At 39.9% G+C, this 19,328-nt stretch overlaps 1 protein-coding gene across 1 annotated transcript; it reads right to left on the minus strand.

The window, feature by feature from the left end:
* Positions 1–2,862: 2,862 nt before the first annotated feature.
* On the minus strand, positions 2,863–18,749 carry SLC5A12 (solute carrier family 5 member 12). The gene is made up of 15 exons (XM_010168376.1): positions 18,393–18,749; positions 15,870–15,935; positions 14,781–14,832; positions 13,452–13,519; positions 12,273–12,427; positions 11,130–11,270; positions 9,562–9,691; positions 9,139–9,227; positions 7,848–7,960; positions 7,091–7,158; positions 6,630–6,716; positions 5,808–5,986; positions 5,069–5,172; positions 4,728–4,849; positions 2,863–3,021 (listed from the first exon to the last, which is right to left on the minus strand). The coding sequence occupies exons 1-15, from the start codon at positions 18,747–18,749 to the stop codon at positions 2,863–2,865; spliced, it is 1,890 nt and encodes a 629-aa protein (XP_010166678.1).
* Between the last annotated feature and the right edge of the window lie 579 nt (positions 18,750–19,328).

Consider the following 19,328-nt stretch of genomic DNA (forward strand, 5'->3'; position numbering starts at 1 on the left):
CCTGGTTAACTTGCAATATCATGATCATAAAAGGTTTCTTAAAATGTGTATATATTTGAAATTTATGTAATATTTAAATACAACTTGGTTTCTAAGTAAGGAATGAGAATAAAAATTTCAACTATTTTTTCTATTCATAAATCCACACTTTGTACGTAATATTTAAAATAAAGATTACAGTACCACAGTGTTTCAGAGAAATTTACTTTTATGCACTACAACTAGAAGTTCCTCTGGCCTGTCAGCTTTCGGTTTCTTTTGTGTTTTAAGATTACTTTTAAAAGCCAGTATGTACCCCACAACTAAAAAAATTCACCGAGGAAAAAGTTGTTGATCTGATTAACTATTGTAAGACACTTTTGGCATAAATTTGTCTTTGAGATGCTGTTTACTTTATCAAGGTTTACATGTACAAATGCAACTACTTACTGTATCATACACATTTGAATATTGCATTTTTTTCAGTAATAAACTTGGATATCTTTGAAAGAGACTTTGAGCTTCGTTATTCCAAATATTCAAAGTTAATTAAAAAATAGGTGCTTTTCAAAAACTGAGTGCTCATGTGCCTTCAAACCCAATTGACTAACAATTTCTTAGATTTAAGCTCTTGTTTTAGAATTTAGATATGCCTAGTTTCTTAATCTCATTTTTTTAACTGCAGTGCACAGGCTAGCTCTTCTCTGGAAGGGTCAGGACTCAGGACATAAAGCAAACGAGAAGATCAGATGAAAACTGTAAATAACACTGATCTGAAAATTTAATCAGAATGGTAATTTTTCTCAATTTCAGTTTTGCTAGGACAAATCTTGGTAGAAGACTGAATAATGATTAACCATTTTAGCCATCATACGTAAGTCCATGTGTTGGACTTAGTAAAACCTTGATGAATGCCTGGCTCCTTTACAAAGACAAAAAACACTTGGGCTTGATGAGCAGCTTTAGTTGAAAGAAAACTAGTCCAGAAATATGAAGTTAAAAAGAAATCCATCACGATATGTCTTCAAGATTTTGAGAGAAAGCAATTCTAGCCAAACTAACTCACTTTTTTGACATTAAATGGACAAACTAAGATTCTCTTTGGTAGCAAAGGGCTTGGAAAGATACTAAGCCTGTCGTGACCCAATGTAAAGCTGTTGCTAAAATTGTGAAAAAATTATGAAAAATGCAAACTATGCATCTTCAGGCATGCAGAGTATAAGACCACTGCAATGAGCAAGTGTCTTGAGAAATATTCAGAGCAGACTCAGTGGTTTGCAGTTAGATGTCTCTCAATCAGATACCCTCCAGCTCCCAGTAGAGAGGTTGTTTTCATCCAACATTAACTGTGTAGCTTCATACTGGTGTTTTGAACTCATTGCAGTCTGGAAATATTTTACATCCTTAGGCATGACAGTTAGGCTCTCGTAATATAAATGATAACCTAAGTGATGATGTGTGTGACCAGGAGAGATCAATGATAGAACAACATTATTCACTGAGTTTCTGTCTCTGCCTTGCTAACCATGCCAAGGATAGAAGTATGAAAGGAAAGCATGTGAAATAACAGGCTGCCAGTCAGACTTGGCTGTGAGTTTTTGTGAGATTATAAAAGTGGTGTAAAAGGGATTAACACAAATATTGACTTAACTCTCAGTTTGTTGACAAACTGTCACACCAAGTGAGACAGTGTCAGTGACAGACTGTTATTTCTGGTCTTTAATGGAATATCCTGGGACTATTCCCAGAGGTATGGCATGTACACAGGCAGGGGAAGCAACTTCAAGGACCATGTTGACCTAGATCTACATCACAAAGATGATCCTGGTAAAGCAAAACCAACAGTTTAGTTCTTCAGAGCAACATGAGCTAAATATCAACTGGGTCCATGACTGCCTGAGTCAGCCTTGGTAGTTTCATTCAGTTGTGACTTTTGTTTAAAAACAAATATATTCATCAAAAAAACTACATCCAGAATTTTATCAAGGTGAGAGGTGGTCTAATGAGTTTGGTTTAAATCAGGAAAATTTTAGAGAAAATGTGTTTCACTGAAACAGATTGCTTAGTGGACTAGGTACCTTCTTCTAAGACATTTTACTGGACAGATTATTTTCCCTAATAACCTGCCTTTTTCCAAAATACAGCATGGATTATCAATTAGGAGGCAGCATCATCAAAAGTCATTTTATTTTCTTTATTGCATAAAGATAGTAGATGGATCTTTTTGAGCTGAAAGGATGTCTTTCCAAGACTAACACGGATAAAGAACTATCCTGAATTCAACGTAAAATTTCTTACTCTCTCCTACAGCTTTTACAATAAGATGTTGTAAAGAAATCTGAGATCCACAGAGGAAGCAAACACTATTAACTCGGTCACTGAAAGACCAGCCTGCTTTATACAAGGTTCCTGTGAGGAGGCTTTTTGTGATACCGAGGAACAGGCAGAGACGAGCTGAGCCTGACCTCCCTCCTTTTCCCTGGGCTCCCTCCATCAGAGGGCAGTTCATAGTCTCACCTTGGTGAGAGACCTCAGAAATTTCTCCCAAGTCTTGCTTTAGCTCATGTTCTCCTTTGCACATTTCCCTTCAATGACTAGTTATTGAAGAGTATGTGATAGACATGTTGCAGCTACTCCTGGGCAGGAGCTTCCACAAGATTCAGGAAACGTTTCTTCTGAAATAGCAGTGCTTCCAAAACTGCCTTGTCTGATGATTTCCCAGGTCTGTCATGAAATTCATAAATAAAAATCTGGCCTTTATTGCTACGGAGAGCACTTGTTTCCTCTTGGTCATCTACAGGCTGGTAAATGCAATAAAAAGAACTCTTTATTTCTGAAGCTGGAGAAATAAAGTTTGATTAAATGTCCCTTGTCCCTCAGCTTCTAGAGGCGAGATTCTCTGCTTATATTAGTATAGGACTTTTCCTTGGGATTGTAACCAGGAAACTGACGTTTGTTTTCTTTGCTGATATTATTCTTGAAGGTGTCTTCTGTTCCAGTTTTATTTTCCATAACCTTGTGCAGATTTTTATCAAAGTCCACCTGATAAAAAGAAAGAAAATTCTCTAGAGGTTTGAAGGCGTTTGGTTTCTTTGCTGATATTATTCTTGAAGGTGTTTTCTGTTCCAGTTTTATTTTCCATAACCTTGGGCAGATTTTTCTCAAAGTCCACCTGAAAAAAAGAAAGAAAATTCTCTAGAGGTTTGAAGATTGCATTCACTGCCTTTTCCCCTTGCTTAAAGGGTATCTTGTTGCATTTTGACATTCTTTCTTATAAATCTGAGGAATTCACTAACTGAAATGACTCTCAGACCCACAACTGTATTCGCTGCCTTTTCCCGTTGCTTAAAGGGTATCTTGTTGCATTTTGAAATTTTGACATCCTTTCTTATAAATCTGAGGAATTACTTCACTAACTGAAATGACTCTCAGACCCACAAACAGGCACAGTGTAGTGTGTGTGTCCCCTCCATACCCTACTGCAGGTTTTCTCATTCCCCCATGGAAAATCTTTGGCAAAAGCAACAAACACAACTTCTCACAACTCATCTGTTCATGTAAAGTGTTGAAATGTGCCCCCAATCACTTCAATTAAGTTTTTAATTTGCATACTTATCTGCATTTTAGTGGATTGGTTTTTTTTGTCTGGCCTATGCTTGCCTCAGTGGTTTCACACTCCAACTAGTTGATTAATGTTGTTATTCTACATTTTAAGCAAACACAAGGGGATAAATGCATCTTTGATTTTTTTTTTTTTAACTGCTTTTATTGAGATTGTCTCCAGGAAAGTTCTAGATAAATTCTTTGTTGAGCACTTAAAAGCCAAGTGAAACAGCTGAAGCAAACCTAGAGCCACAGCTGCTCCCCAGATTAGATTATTAACTTTAATGTCAAATTTAGTGCAAGCTGGGTGGAAGGACAGCTTCTGTGCTATCACCGAATACTGTGAGCCTTGCAGCTGAAAGCTTACTTTCAAGATTTAAAGGTATCTGTAGAGTACTCTAAAGGAGCTGAAAACATACCTAATGCTTTGTGTCCCTTTTCTAAACCTAGCAGATTCTGCTAAGACGGAGCAATGTTGTTTCTCTGCAAACTGGTACAGTGCAAGAAAATGAAGTGGTTGTTCTTTATGGCTTGTTAAGGAGCTACAAAGCCCTGAGACACCTGGAGACACTCGGGAAAAACCTGGTCCTGTTCCTGTGGAGGAAGTGGTGGGCAGGATCAGCCCAGGTGTTGGTGGTTGCAGCTTTGACTGACGGGCTGGCAGATCTGCTTTGGAGGGGAGAAGCCATGGAAGGTCTCAAGGTGGGGATGGCAGCAGGAGGAGAGCATCTGGACACGTGAGTGCTAAAGTCTTTCTCTCTGTGCTCGGTGGGAGGGGACAGTACCTTGATGAACTCCTCTCTGGGGTATAAAGTGCAGTTTTGTCCCTACTCAGCTGCTGGTGCAGGGAGGGCATGGAGAGGGAGGGCAAGGAGGAGAGGGAGGTCAGCCCTGTTTCATGGGCTGCTTGTTTCCAGAGACCCCAAGGTGTGCTGCACAAATAGGTAACTTATTGCTGGCTAACACTGAGTAGGAGGGTTTGGCTGATCTCATTTCCAGTCTGCAATGCCTATGCAACATTCCTTGCATAACTTCAAAAAGCAGTTGCTGAAAGCTGGTCTGCTCTCTCTGTGGCACGTGTCCTCACACATGTGTGTGCAGGTACAGCCACTGCTCAGGATTGAGCTGATGGGTCAGGCACTCACCTCCTGGCTGTCGTGCTGCACGCCGCACCACAGGAAAGCTTTGAGTCTTTCAGACCAAAAGCAAAATGGGTTGCAGACTGGTTTAATTAACACTGGTGGAATATCTTCTCCTTTATTTGGTCCTGAAAGGAGAAAATAGTGATGCTGAAGTCTATGGAAAGCTAGGTGTGAGGCTTGGGAGCCTCAGAGCGTGGGGTGGGGGGAGTGGGATCAGAACCTGCTGCCCTTTCCTGAGTCTGTGTCTCGGGAGCTTCTTGCTGGACTTTTTTAAAGCTCTTTTACCAGCTGAGTCAGACTCTTGTGCAAAAGTGTTTAGATAGATAGATAGATAGAACACCAACCTGTAACAAAGCTTATCAACAGCCCTGTGATGGCACAGCCTAGACAGCCGATAGCACTGAAGTACAGGTAGGACAGGGAGTACCAGGTATCTGCTAGCAAAGGCCTGTGAAAAGGTGACAAAAGGGAAAGAAGCAGCCAGTGATGACCAAGGGGTATGTTTATACTGTTCTTGATGCACCACCAAAATGCAGCTGGTGCTGCAGTCGGTGTACGATCTGGCAGTGGTCCCTCCTCCCAGCATGCTTGGTGGTTACCGGCTGCATCCCGGACACACGCTGCCTTCCCTAGTGCTTCTGGGGTGTTAGCTCCACCAGAAGGGTTGGCAGGGCAGGGAGAAACTTGAAGTGTTTTGACATCCACAGAGGAGACCTAATGCAGGAGAAGGCAACAGATGGGGAACAAGTGTAGAGGGACTACAAGAAAGCTGGGAGGGGCTTTTTACAAGGGCAGGTAGTGAGAGGATGAGGTGTAATGGCTTTAAACTGGAAGAAGGGAGATTGAGATGAGATCTGAGGAAGAAATTCTTTGGTGTGAGGGTGGTGAGACACTGGCCCGGGTTGCCCAGAGAAGTTGTGGATGCCCCATTCCTGCAAGTGTTCAAGGCCAGGTTGGATGAGGCTTTGAGCAACCTGGTCTAGTGGAAGGTGTCCCTGCTGATGGCAGGGGGGTTGGAACTGGATGATCTTTAAGATCTCGTCCAACCCAAACCATTCTGTGACGTGGGAATAGGGAACATACCTGTTGGGAGCTGCCGTGGGAGCCGCTGTTGTCATGACCTCAGTGCCGTTAGCCAGCGTGCAGTTGAGAGTCGACAGTTGCAGAGGAATGGACTTTGTCGGTGATGCAGGGTAAATGAAAGAGCCAGTACCAACCCAAAAAGCTAAGGTGGTCCCAGCTAAGAGGCCTCCGATAGCACCCTGGGCAGGTACAGAGAGATACTGTTAAGTGAGGTGCAGGAGGTGCTTCTCCGCAATCGAGAATCAGGCAGGAGTAGATGATGACTGGTTACACTCTCTGTCAGTGTAAATCAATTCTGTTCTCTCCTGACCCAGATATAAAACATGGTAACATGTTGCTCTCTGGTAATAAGAGTTGAAGCAAAACTGTGATGATCAAAACTGCAATTCAGAGTTTAGTTTTACTTCTGGGTAACTGTGATGGGAGCGTTCATGGTGCAGCATGAAATGAGCTCATATTGAGTTTTGCCTGAATTAATGAAGGCAGAGCAATTGAAACCATTCTGTGTGTCCCAAGGTGAATGTAGACTGGGGCAAGTATTATTTTTAATGAAAGAGAAGAAACTAAAAAATAAAAATAACTTTAAAAACTCCCCTCATGTGGATCTAAACACCAATTATTCTACAGTTGGGTAGAGTTAAATTCAAATAGGATAAATTCAGACAGTGAAAAGGAAATCCTAAACAGATCTTGGTTCCAGGCTCTAAATCTGAAAAGCAGCCTGGAAACTAAATCTAAAAAAGCCAAACAATATTCAAGATGGAGTTTTAACCAAACACCAGCAAGATATTTTGTTTTAGATACAGATTTTTTTTTTCTTACCTTCCAGTTAGCACAGGGAAACACAATTCCCAGGGTAAACAATCCCAGCATGGGCCCCCCACACATCCCATGAATGGAGAGGGAAGCCTGTGGATGCAGAGGAGAGACAGGAGCTTAGTGCAGCAGCCGGAGGGAACATGTGCGGTTCTGGTTTCAGTCTGTAATTTTCAGTGGGAAATGATGGGGGAGAAGGGACCAGCAGTGATTTTGATGCACAACTGAAGAGAGAAAGAATCACACTCGGTATTGTTTCCCAGCAGTGAGTAAATAGTGAAAGAGTTGGGGGATTTATGGGTTTTGGTTTTGTTTTGGTTTTTTTTCCCCTAGTTCTTCCTCTCAACAGAACATCCACAGAAGTTGTTCAGGTAATCTAGCAGCCCCCAGGGATGTCAGAATTATGCAGTTCCTTGCATTTCTCTTCATTCATGTTCAGTTCACTGCATTTCTGAAGCACGAAATACCTGCACAACTCCTCCCAGCAGCGATGCTGCTGCAGCCATCGAAGTGCACAGGACACCGTATAGTATACCTGGAAAAGATCAATCAGAGGGGTCGTCAGTGCTGGTTAATAGTGAGGACAATTGTTAATTCATCTAGTGTCTGAAGGGACCAGGCAGCGTGGAGGAATTTGCACTTTGTGCTTTGATAAAGTGGACCATTAAGCACACAGCAGTGTCTTACGTGAAGTCTTGTTGGGATTTGGTTGGTTGGTTTTTCTTATGAAGCAGAACTTAGCAATTAAAAATTTAGAAGTTATGCCTCACCTAGAAATGTTCAGTTTCTGTTGCCTTTAAATAACACTTTTAAAATAGTCTAATGAATTAATTGAGAAATGACAAACCATGTGGCTGTCTTCCTTTGACACCAGTTTTATCTTTAGCATCATAGTAGAGTAGAATCATATTTTGAGTAGTAGTTGTTGATGCTAGTCTATGTTTGTTTCTGTACATAATGCCCGTGCTTGATTTTGCTGAAGTATCAGGCTGATGTTCATCCTGAGAGTTTATAAAGGTTACAGTCCCGTGGAGGTTTCTGAAGGAGTGTCTCTAGACAGTGCCCTTCACAAATCACAGAACTGCTCTCAGTGTCAACGGAGAGTCTGAGACTCTCAGGGCTCAGAGTATATAAAATCCTGCCCTATTTTCTCCTGCAGTGATAGCAACTGGGGGGGTGGACATCTTTGCCATTAAAGAAATTGATTCCATCTAGAGTACGTACATAAGCCTTTGCTGATCCATGTGCTCATCTTCTCAGAGAGGTTTGGGAAACCTTTCTTGACCAAGTCTTCAAAGGTAACAGTTGCTAAAGCATTGATACTGGCAGCTACCGTGCTGTAGAAAGGGAGAAGAACATTAAGTAAATAAGAAGCAATCTGAAATAAAGTTGTATTTGCAGACAAATGCTACCTCTTGTTCAGCATTAATACTATAAGATGTACGGTATTTTTCATGTATAATGCTGATGCTGGTGAGCTTTCTGTCCCTTCTGCAGTTCCTAGGGGTCCTGCCTCACGCTGGCACAGAACAAGATGGAAACTCATCCTGATTGACCCTTCAGTCTACCAAGCTCCAAAGACCTTAAAAATACAGAAATGTTCCAGAATAAAGATATTGCTTCCTTAGGAGTCAAAGGATGTGCAGTGACCACTAGTACTCTACTCTTCCACAAAATATCTGTTCTATTTTCTCTCCTAACTGAAAAACATGAAACAGGAATATTCTGATTTCTAGCTAGGTGAGTTAACCGATAGTTGGTGAATAATATCTCTGTGAATTTATTGAGACAATATGGCAGTGGCAATACCTACAGCACGATATCTGGTACTGGGTGCCTCTGTTCTCTTAGTCTCCTGCAAGGAGCACCCAGTGCCTTTTATACCTTTTTTTTTTCCTCCCTTTTTTTTCCCTTTCTGTTTTGATAGCCTTCTCTTGCTTTTTCTACAGATAAGAGTCTTTAGAAACAGCCTGTTGGAGATTGACTCCGTGGTGTTTGAATAACATCACTCTAAACTAGATTCTTCTTTCTAATGTCCTATAAAGTATTGGTGTTTGACCTGTAGAGGGTAGAAACTACAATAACATGCAGCATCCCCTTGAAGAACACACAGTTTCTAAAATTTCTCTGTGCTAAAATCTCTCTTCTAGTCTAACTCTGTTTCATGTGCAGACAGGCTTGCTGAAAAGCTCTCTATCCCTATGATATTGTGGCAGTCAGGTTAAGTAAAGGTGATTTCACCGCAAGTAGCTTCAAAGGTGTTTCAGGAAGCTGAGCTCAGTTTTTCTACTCTTTTTGATAATGTTAATCTAAAATGTATTTGGGATGAAAAGATACTGGAAAAGTAGAGCTAAACTTTGGCATAAATATAATGTAACTCAACAAGCACTGCTGCTTCCTAGAGCATGCTAAGAAAAACAGCTGGGCTTTTCTTAGGGTTTCATGTATTCACCTCCTTTTAGGTCTTGAAGAAATCAATGGCATGCTACTAAAATGTCATTTCAGAGTCACAGACCTTAATGTTCCACTGAATGCACAGGCAACAAACAGTCCTGGGACTCCTGGCATTGAAGAAAAAATGTCCATAACAAAATATGGCATGAGCTGGAGTAGAAGCACAAGAGAAACACAGGCAATTAGTTAAGATTTTCCTGTCTAATGGAAGAGAAGTAGCTGCTTCTGAGCCTGTTGGTAAATTCTGGCTTTGTTCCAACTAACAAGAGGTGTCAGAATCTGGGCAAAGGGGCTGTTGTTTGGCAGAAGTGGTCAATCAGATTAGTACTAGAGGAGTGCCAGAAGAGACATATTCTAGCCCTGATTCAGCAACCACCTTAGTGCATAAGCACTGAAAGGACATAAAGCATCCCTCAAAATTTAAACTGTCTCTATACATGCTGTGTCTGGGCTCAGAGCAGTTCCTAATTAGGAGTATCTCTACCTGATCAGGTGCTGAAATGAAAGCAGCAGTCCAAGGGTCACAGCTCTTGTAATGAGAGTACATCACCAAACCACAAAATACTGCACATACCAGGACTGTCCAAAGTCCTAATAAATTCAGGTAAAGAGCCCTAGAGCAAAGCAGAGAAACTCTGTTTAATACAAGATAGCTACAGAAATACAAGATATATATATATAGATATATAGATACATAGATATATATATCTATATATATAAACTCTTTTGGAATAGTTATTTCTAACCTTTTAGGGAGACGCCTTCAACAAACCTAGGGATGTAATTCAAAGCTAGCTATATAATTTCTTAAAAGCATCACCAGGAGAAGAAATTGTATCTAATACTGATTTGAAAAAAATATGAAAAAATACGGCCTCTTTACACTGGCAAGGGTAAATGTTCCAGGTAACTCTGTACACCTGGAAGAGACCAGTAACTTGTAGGCAGAATGGGCTGCACTGAGCACTGGGTCTGTACATCCTGTACCCTGTAAAAGCAGATTTTTGTCAGTTGGGAGTTGATGTTGCTGTTCTCTCTTTAAGCCACACAGAATATTATTTTGTGTGGATCCTGTCATGGTTGCAATTCTGCCATTGCAAAGGAACACACTTGGGTTTTTTTAACTAGTCCATGAAATGGCTGTGGGTGATGGCATCAACTGGGGAGGTAGTGTGGTTGTAGATCAGTAATCCTGTAATTCCTGAGAGCTGCCAGATTTTCTCATCACTTTACACAAGATCTCATGGTAGAGCCAGTTCAGAGTTGTACTACTGGGACCCAAAGGTCTTTCAGGACTTGTTACTGGTGATGTTCTCACTGTTGCGACTTCCAAATGTTTTTCAGAGTCTGAATTTCAACAGGATAAATTAATATAATCTGTCATGACCTTAAGAAAAATGAGTATGATTGCAGCTAGCAAAAAAGCTAACTGTTTGAAGAAGGAAAATAACACCACTTTTATGATTCAGCCAAGTGGGCAGGGAATTAGCACTAAGCATATGAAAAAAATCTGGTTGTTTAGTAGAACGTATCTATGCTGCATTTAAGGAACATAGTGGGCTGGAGACCTATATGTTTATATTGTGAAGTTTCACCTGGTTCTTTCCCACTGATTCTAATTGTTCTTTTTCTATCTTAGAATTTTAATAACTTGCTGATTCCATTTTCTTTAGACCATGACTTGCACTATAGTGCCCCATTAAATCAATAACTACTTTTAAGCCAATACAACATAAATACAATTCCAACAAATACGTTTTTCCAATAAAGCTGTAGACAGGAAACCTTCTGCGTGGACATCTTTTCCATACTCTGCTTCCAAGGATTCATTTGTCAGCCTGACCCCAAATTAATAAACTGCAAGAGGTAGATAGCTACCCATTTTTCTTTCTGCATTTATTTATATCATTTAGAGTGAGACTGTCAGGGCAAAATTAGCTTACTACCACTCAATGGGATACTGATACTTATTTAATATAACTGACAAACTGTTAGTACAATTCCCTGTCGGTATGTTTAATTGCTGGAATAGGTTAATGAGAGGTAACTTACAGTTTAGCATGCTTTTCTGATTTGCAGGAAATGCATCTCTGTATCGTGGACTGATTAACTCCATAGAGCCCTAGCCATGTAAATGTTCCCCCAATAACAATTGTCCAAAAGGTATGTCGTCTCAAAGGGTCCACATCAAAGCTAGAAAAGAGAAGGAGAAGCGATTGAGTTCCCTTATTTAAACACACATTTATATAGCAAGAGGCAAATGATTTTTTCAGAAATATCTGGTCATGTCCTACCCTCTGAATCAGAAGTACTGCACTGGTAATATTGTTTTCCAGCTGAGACAGTATCTAATGTGTTTAGATTTAAATTTGGAAGGTTTTTTTCTTTTGGAACACATTACTATCCTGTCAGGATACACATACATCACACAGACCCAGTCAGAGGGCCAATTAATTGAGATAAATCACATTTATAAGGCTTTTTATACTCAGATTTCAGGTCTGTGTCATATTGCAGCAAAAGACCTGCAAGCACACCTGCTTGGGACCCTGTCCTCTGCAAGGAACAAAGCCACTTACTAAACTTTCAAGATCCTCCAAACTCTTAGTTACAGCATCATGATGTGGTATTTCCTTTACAAGAAATTGCTTCAGCTTCAGTGTTATCTTTTTTTAACAATGACATTTCATTACTCAGTAATTCTATCCAGTACAAGTACATCTTTCTGTCTCGCTTCTGTCGCCTTAGCAATTCTGCTTATCTTGATATGTATAGCAGATAACATTTGACCTTGCTGCTAGAGTCTGTCAGTGAGTTGCCTTGATCAACGAATTTTTCAGTCAGTGCCACAAACAGTCAAAGGAAGGTCAGTTTGCTATTATTTGCATAGCAGAAAATAAAAGAAATATACAATTGGAAGGAATAATTGGTCTGCATTTGTAGCTACACAAATTAAAATGGCAGAGCTGCCTTTTAGTTCAACAGTGCTTTGATTCCTTCAAAGATGGTAACAGAAAGAGGAGTTGAAATCTTCTGAAGGTCAACTGCATTCCCAAGAACTGAATAGGGAATGGAGTCACCAAGGTTGTTCGCTGGTAGTATAATAACAAATCTGAGTATTTTTGGTTTAGTGAGGGTAGGGTTTCTAAACATTAAATACACAAAAATAAAATATTTGCACCATTTATTTCTTACTCAAATATGTTTAGTCGTGATCCTTCATAGGCTTCTCTCCAGACCTTGGTTGATCCACCATTCAGAGTAGTTCCTCGAATCAAAACCGTCATGAAGCCAGCCACCATGACAATCATTTGAAATGCATCTGTCCAGACAACAGCTTTTAATCCTCCCTAAAACAAACAGAAACTGTATGCTCCCATCTGCTGTTTTTCAAGTACAGTAAAAGAAAGACCCATTATTTCAGGAGCTCATGAGCTGTATGTATGGCATCTAGCAAATCTTGACTCTTCTTAAACTTCCTTTGTATTCTTCTGTGAAGGTTGTATTTTTGCAGATCAGAAAATGACACAGATCCTAAATGGTTTGTCTACAGCCATATGAGAATATTTGACCTCCAGTTAAATGCTTTTTTTTCTGCCTCCTTTATCTGAATTTGAGGAATATATTATGTTGTGGAATAAAAGTAATACAAGCTGTGTTTGTGCTTCACAGAGCCCAGCAATCCACAATTAGACTAACAGAAAAATAGCTCTGGAAAGTTTGCAATTCAGCTTTCTTCCATAGCTACTTTCCTATTTGATCAAATCTGGGCTACAGTAACATAATGAGTGTTTTCAACAAGGGTGGACTGAAATATTGGAAAAAAAAATTGTCAGTGGTAATGAGAACAGAAATTAGGTTGTGTCCTGAGCCCCAGGGCTCTGCTGCTTCCCTGCAATGTTTATCTTTTTTTGTAATCTGGAGTCTCGTGTTGCTTCCCACTCAGAAGCAAAGCTCTCTCTGACCTGTTGATCATCCTTCCTTGGCTCTATCACTCTGTTCTTGATCTGGGAGGCACATTTTCATTATGATGTTTTTCAGTCTATAACTTGTAAAAGATAAGAAGACTCATCTTCTCAAAAGATTTAGTACGGGAGGGGAAGGTTATCGCCTCCTTATCTGGACTCTTCCTCAAGCTGTCTGGTGTAAACCTTGAGACATACAGCAGAGGATTTGACAGGATTTTTTTTTCCTCAGAATAGACTTACTTGTGCCACAGACTCTAAGAGAAATTTATCTCTATATTCTGCTACTTTCGACTTCAGTCACTCAGACTGTATATGGAAGCTGCCCATCTGCAATAGCCAGTCATGTATAAAGGATGGTTGAATTAACAATTGATGTTCCAGCTGTTTGGTTATGCCCGTTACATACCAGAGTGCAATAGAAAGTGCAGACAATTCCTGTTGCAACAACAGAGCCCCAGAGATCAAATCCAGTGACTGTGAAATCAAAGAAAACCAAATAGTTAGTAAAATGGGTGTAGGTCATCTGGGTGGTTAACAGAAAAGCTACAATCCTTTAGCCTTAGAAGGATGGCAGTAATTATTAATTTTAATCTTTTGTGTCTATTAAGAGCTTTGCTGGATTGTTCAGGTTTCTTAACTCTACTGGATACTGCTTTGCATTGTTGTTTTCAAGCATGCAAAAGTGATATGTAAGAAGAATAATTGCACAAAGGCAAAACTTCATTCCTATGGGACACAGCTTTATAAGCAATGCTTTTCTTCTCTTCTTAGCCCAGAATTTTCTCTTGAGAAATCAAATTCTTCAGAGATTTCCAGAGTCCTATCAAAAAACCCAACTCCAAACTAAATGCCATTCTCTGCAACTAGGAATAGTTTAATGCTAAAATGTGCCATGTTAAAACAATTTTGCATGTTTATTTTACTCCATAATGTGACTTTACACAAGATGTACAGATTTTGGTTTGTCTAATATTGAAGTATCTTCGACCTGACATAGCTTGTGAGGACAAATCTAATTGTAAAGGTTCTTTTATTAGGAAAGTTAGTATGGCATAATAATGAATGTGAGCTGTCACATAAAATTCAGTTTTTGTCCAGAGGAAGGAAGCTCAGCACTGTGTGAGAGGCGGGGTTGGACAAACTGGATACAACCCACATGATGAGCAATGAAAAGAGCTTCCCAATCTCTTTCTAATCAATTTTGGTGAAACCAGGAGTTGGGCCATGGTGATTCCTTATTCTCTATGGCAGTAAAATTGTTCATCGCATCTGTCATGATGGATGCTGTATGCTTGGTTTGCAAGGATTCATTACAGAAGTGTGTGGAGAGCAAGCACAGCATTCAGCTCCAGGGAATGGAGTTATGTCCGTGGGAACCTGAACATGGGAGATGGGGAAGGGGGAAATCAAAGTACAGAATATGGTCTTGGATCACCAGCTTGTACTGTGAACTTTGTCAGGATGTTAAGAAATTGTTCATTGCTAACCTCTTCAGGTGGTTACTGAGTGCAAAGGAGAGCAGAACAGCAAACGTGGGGCTCGTGCTAATGTACTAGTGTGAGAGGGAGATCGGGGCAGTCAGAAATGCAAAGCTATGAGGTGCAGGCAAAAACCTTCTTACAGAACAGTTTTGGGGTTTTTTTACTTCTTTATCTATTTTCCTCTGTTCAGTTATTCTGATTGTCTTGTGGTGTAGTTATTTGAGTTAGCCATGTAGTGCAGCATGGGAACTCACCTTGGTTGAGTGCCAGTGATGGAGCATAAACCACTATTCCTGTGTAAAGGATCTGAAGGAGAAAAAGTTCATTGAAAAAAAAAAAAAAAAAAGCATGTATGTGAATGCTCAGTGATAAGACTTCTCTTTAGAGTGAAGCTCAGAGCAAAATATGAGATTTGGATGCTTGTTTAGATCAGTTTGTATTGTGTACAGCTTTCTGTTTCAGCTTTTACAAAACAAAAATCTTTGATTTAATTATTTTCTGATGGAAGGACCATTATCTGTCTTGTATTACTTATTTCACCCGTTGCTAAGACAGCTAGATAAGAAAAATATCCTAGTCAAATGTAAAGATGGGCTCTCAGGAAAACACAAACAATGATGCTGAGATAACTTGGACTGATCTTGCAAATTGAACTTCCTTTGTTCCATTCATTCTTTTTCAAAGTAGCTGACTCATTGCCCTTCACGTGTATGTTCTGACAGAGCTGAGGGAGAAACAAAGCCTGGAAGTCAATGACCATTCAAATCTCTTGCTAAAGGTTTTGGAAATAATAAAATGCAATTAACATAGAAATAAATGTCTTCCAGAATCCCATCAAATCCCATCTTTCTATCAAATCCATAACTAATGTAATCTTTTGAGATGGTCCCTTCTGGGACCCTCACAGACCTGGAGCTACCTGGGCATCGCCCCAGGAGATACCACGTGCAAGAGCTTTCACATGAGATAGCTTCAGCACCGTGTCATAAATGGGTAACTGGTGAACTAGCTTTGTAAGAGAGACAGAATCCACTCATCTATAAAGAGAGAGACTACAAAGGAACATAATGAGACCGAGAATTAGAAAGCTGTGAGAATTCAGCACAATATTCAAGTGTCAAAGACAACAAAAGTATCATTTTTAATCCTAAAGAGGAGAAAGCTAGAAAGTTCAGAACGCAACAACTCTTTCTTTCTAACATTCACAGTCTTGAGTGAAAAAATTAAGAAAAGTTGAATACTCATTAAAACATCTTGATGTAGAAAACGTGCAGCCTGAGATGAGTCCATCAAAATAAATGTTGAGTGAAATACACATAAACAAAGAGTCAATGTCTTCTTACCGTCTGCAGGATGTAGATCAATGTTGCAGCAAGACGAACAATCTTGTTAAATCTTAACTCCAAATACTAGGAAAAAGATGAATCTCGGTAAATTGCACATGTAGCATCTGTGAGACAGCTATTAACCTTCTGTTTGCCCTGTGTAACAGCTTGCTGTGCAAGTAGAATGACTGGCAACTGGCACTACTACTATGAGTAATGAACAGGAGAGCATGATCGTTATTACATGTGGCAATAATTACATTTTAAGAAATTTTCTCATCAGTAGAATGTACTTGGGGTTATATGTTGGGTTGCAGTATTCAATATCTGCTTTGTATCAGGCATAACTGAAAGAACCCAGGGGCTACAAGGAAAAGAAACTTCAACTTTAAAGGAAAGTATATTCTAACTATATGAAGAGGAAATTTGAGGTCATCTCTAGGAGAAATAGCATAGTTTGACTCATGTAGTGACAAAAGCAGTGGTGGAGCCAGATAGAAAAGAGGCAACACGGAGGCTTCCACAGCACTTGACCTAAGATGGCTTTCTCATGTGCTGTGTCTCAGTCTACAGCCAAATCTGCACATTCTCAACAGGGAGAGGCAAGTGAGGTTCTTATGAATTCTCGGGTGGATGTAAAGAGTCATTCCCAATTATCGCACAGTTGCAGGGGTGAGCAGATCTTTAGCCCCAAAAGCCCAGATTTTAAGCCTGAGTCACCACCTGGCGTCTCTCTGTAGAGCTGACCAAAAAAATTAAATCTATTGCCCACCCTGTGCTCACATCCTACACAGCCTTGAGTGGGCTGGGTCTGCCCTTGGGCCATAGCCCTGAGTGTTCCCCAGAAGACACCAGGCACAGGCTGTGCAAGCCTCTCCAGTGTTCCCCAGCAGACACCGGGCACAGGCTGTGCAAGCCTCTCTTTTAGAAGTCTCTAGGCATAGTACTTCCAAATTTGTGAGTATTGGTGAGTAGGCATAGTATCTCCCAAGTAGTAAGCAATAGGACAGGAGGAAATGGCCTCAAGTTGCAGCAGGGGAGGTTTAGATTGGATCTTAAGAAAAATTTATTCACTGAAAGAGTTATCAAGCTTTGGCACAGGCTGCCCAGGGAAGTGGTGGAGTCACCAACCCTGGGGGTATTTGAAAGATGTGGAGATGTGGCACTTAAGGACATGGTTTAGTGGTGGACTAGGCAGCATTAGGGTTACAGTTGGACTTGGTGATCTTAAAGATCTCTTCCAACATAAATTATTCTATGATTCTTACTAATTTTATTCAAGTTTCTCTTTCTTGTGTCTCTATGCATATTAAACCCTACAGTTTTGCATACAAATGAATAGCTAATTTATGTAAGTTGACTTGTTTCTGAAAATAATTAATTAAGCCACCAGAGTCATCTTTTCAGCATGCTTGAAGGGACTCGTTGACTACAATGACACTTTCAGTGATTCAGATGAGAGAAGTAATTCATTCTTTGATCTTGCATCAGAACCAGCTGGAAAATGCAGTTACTTGTGGCAATGAGAATTTCACTTTTTTTACTGGTCAATTTTAATTTTTTCCAACCTGTAACTGGAATATTTCCAAATACCCAGGCAGGGCTGTTTGACCAAAGCCTCTGGTTGGGTTTGAGCTTAGAGAACATGAGCACCTTTCTGTTACCAAGAAGCTCCTCACAAACTAACCCAGTTTGCTTCATCCAATCCTTGCTTCGTTGAAACTGCCCACAAACAGGAGCAACCACATTTGTGGCAGTTGATCAAAGCGACTAAAAGACTATTCCCAAGTGCTCAAAAGCTGTCCTGTGGATGTGCAGATGACAAGGGCTACACACTGTGCTCCTAGTAATAACATCAGAGTCTGGTGTGTTTTGGTTTTTTTATTTACTGCTGAACTGTCATATGAAGAAAATAATGTGTTCCAGAGGAAAACCAGGCAAAATCTCCAGAAGATTCAGAGGTCATTCATTACATTTCCTAGAGAATCCCGGAATTTACTCTCCAGCCCTGACTTTTTTTTTTTTTTTAGCAAGATCTACCATCTTCATCCTCTTTATCCCTTCCTACTCCCTCAGATTTTTAGATATCAAATAGTCCAATTTTATAATAAATTGGACCAAATTGCCACCTCTAGACCAAGTTTGAATTGGACACTATTGAATTTTGTTCTGAAAGTCCATCTTTAATACCTGATCTCTAAACCAGAGAGAAATAGTTGCTTTTAAGATGAAAAGCATTTGGATACACTTTAAATATTTTCCAGTTGCAGCTTAATTTGATGCTGGTGTGTAAACCCCTATCCTGTGTTTGCTATATATGCATAATGGAAGCTCTGACCTGGAATTTGTGCTTTCAACTTATGCAATATAAATAACTAGTCTGAATTAATGCAACCAGTTGCTGAAAATAGCTATTGTATCAAAACACTTGTTCTGTAAAACATTGCAGAAAATCTTATTAGATTTTTTCTAGAAATATCTATGTACATGGTACTGACTTTTTATGTTATAATAGTGCCTTTTAAAATTATTTTTACTTACCTCATAAGTGCTTGTAATGCCAGATCTGTAAAATACAGGGAGAAAAAGTTCTGCGGTAAAAACGATGACAAGTGCGTATGAAAGAAAGAACAGCACAAAGGATGCCCCATAGCGATAAACCTCAGAGGGTGTCCCCAGAACGGTGACTGCTGACATGAAACTTGATGTGAGAGAGAAAGCTATTGGTCCACATGTCATCTGCTTACCGCCCACCAAAAATTCCTTTGAAGTTTTCTTTTTCCTTTCTTTAACTGCAAAGAAGACTCCAATGCTAGCACACACTAAAAACAGTGCTGCAAAAACAACATAGTCCCAAGCTGCAAATTTTTTGACTTCTGGAGCTACAAAGTTTGACATAGCAGCAGTTGGACAATTCTCTTGATGGAGTGTTCTGGTTTGCTCTAGCTGTTACTCTGAACAGATTAACTCAGTTGACAGCAAAGTTGAAGCTTATCTGTAGTTCATCAATGACAAATAATAAATGGAAAGACTGTTCAGCTAGGAGACTTTTTTTTTTTTTTAAATCCAGTTCACTTCTAAGGCAGGAAATAAAATAGTGAAGGATGAGTTAGGAAGGTGCTGAATGCACCTAGACCCTGGTGCTGCTGATGCTCTGTCAGGCAGGCCGGAGAAGGAGACTTAGCTGTGAAATCTGTACTACACTCCCTTTTTATTTGTGAGGTTTTAATTTAAGGTTAAACATTAGCCTGACACATTGGCTTGATCTGACTCTCTTCTAACCTCTCAGCATTTTTAAATAATAAAATGAGAGCCATAAAGAAATAAATAAAGTAGAGCAAAATGAAGGAAAGCTCAGTGAAGGGACCTATGACCCCACTGGTGAGGTTTTTTTCAGAGGAGCAATTCCTTCATATGGTTAAAAACTAAACTTGAACATCAACGGCAGGGTTCAGAATTGACATCCTTTGACATTCT

Source organism: Antrostomus carolinensis, unplaced genomic scaffold (assembly GCF_000700745.2).
Source record: "Antrostomus carolinensis isolate BGI_N321 unplaced genomic scaffold, ASM70074v2 scaffold1855, whole genome shotgun sequence".
Taxonomy (NCBI): Eukaryota; Metazoa; Chordata; class Aves; order Caprimulgiformes; family Caprimulgidae; genus Antrostomus; species Antrostomus carolinensis.

What these genes read in the sequence shown, in the direction of transcription:
- SLC5A12 (XM_010168376.1), bottom strand. Translation starts at nt 18,749, where the DNA reads ATGTCAAACTTTGTAGCTCCAGAAGTCAAAAAATTTGCAGCTTGGGAC. An exon ending in TCACGACTAAACATATTTGA is followed by an intron (nt 11,271 to 12,272) that starts GTAAGAAATAAA and finishes TCTCTTTTCTAG; the next exon opens with CTTTGATGTGGACCCTTTGA. An exon ending in TGCTGGGAGGAGTTGTGCAG is followed by an intron (nt 6,717 to 7,090) that starts GTATTTCGTGCT and finishes CTGCATCCACAG; the next exon opens with GCTTCCCTCTCCATTCATGG.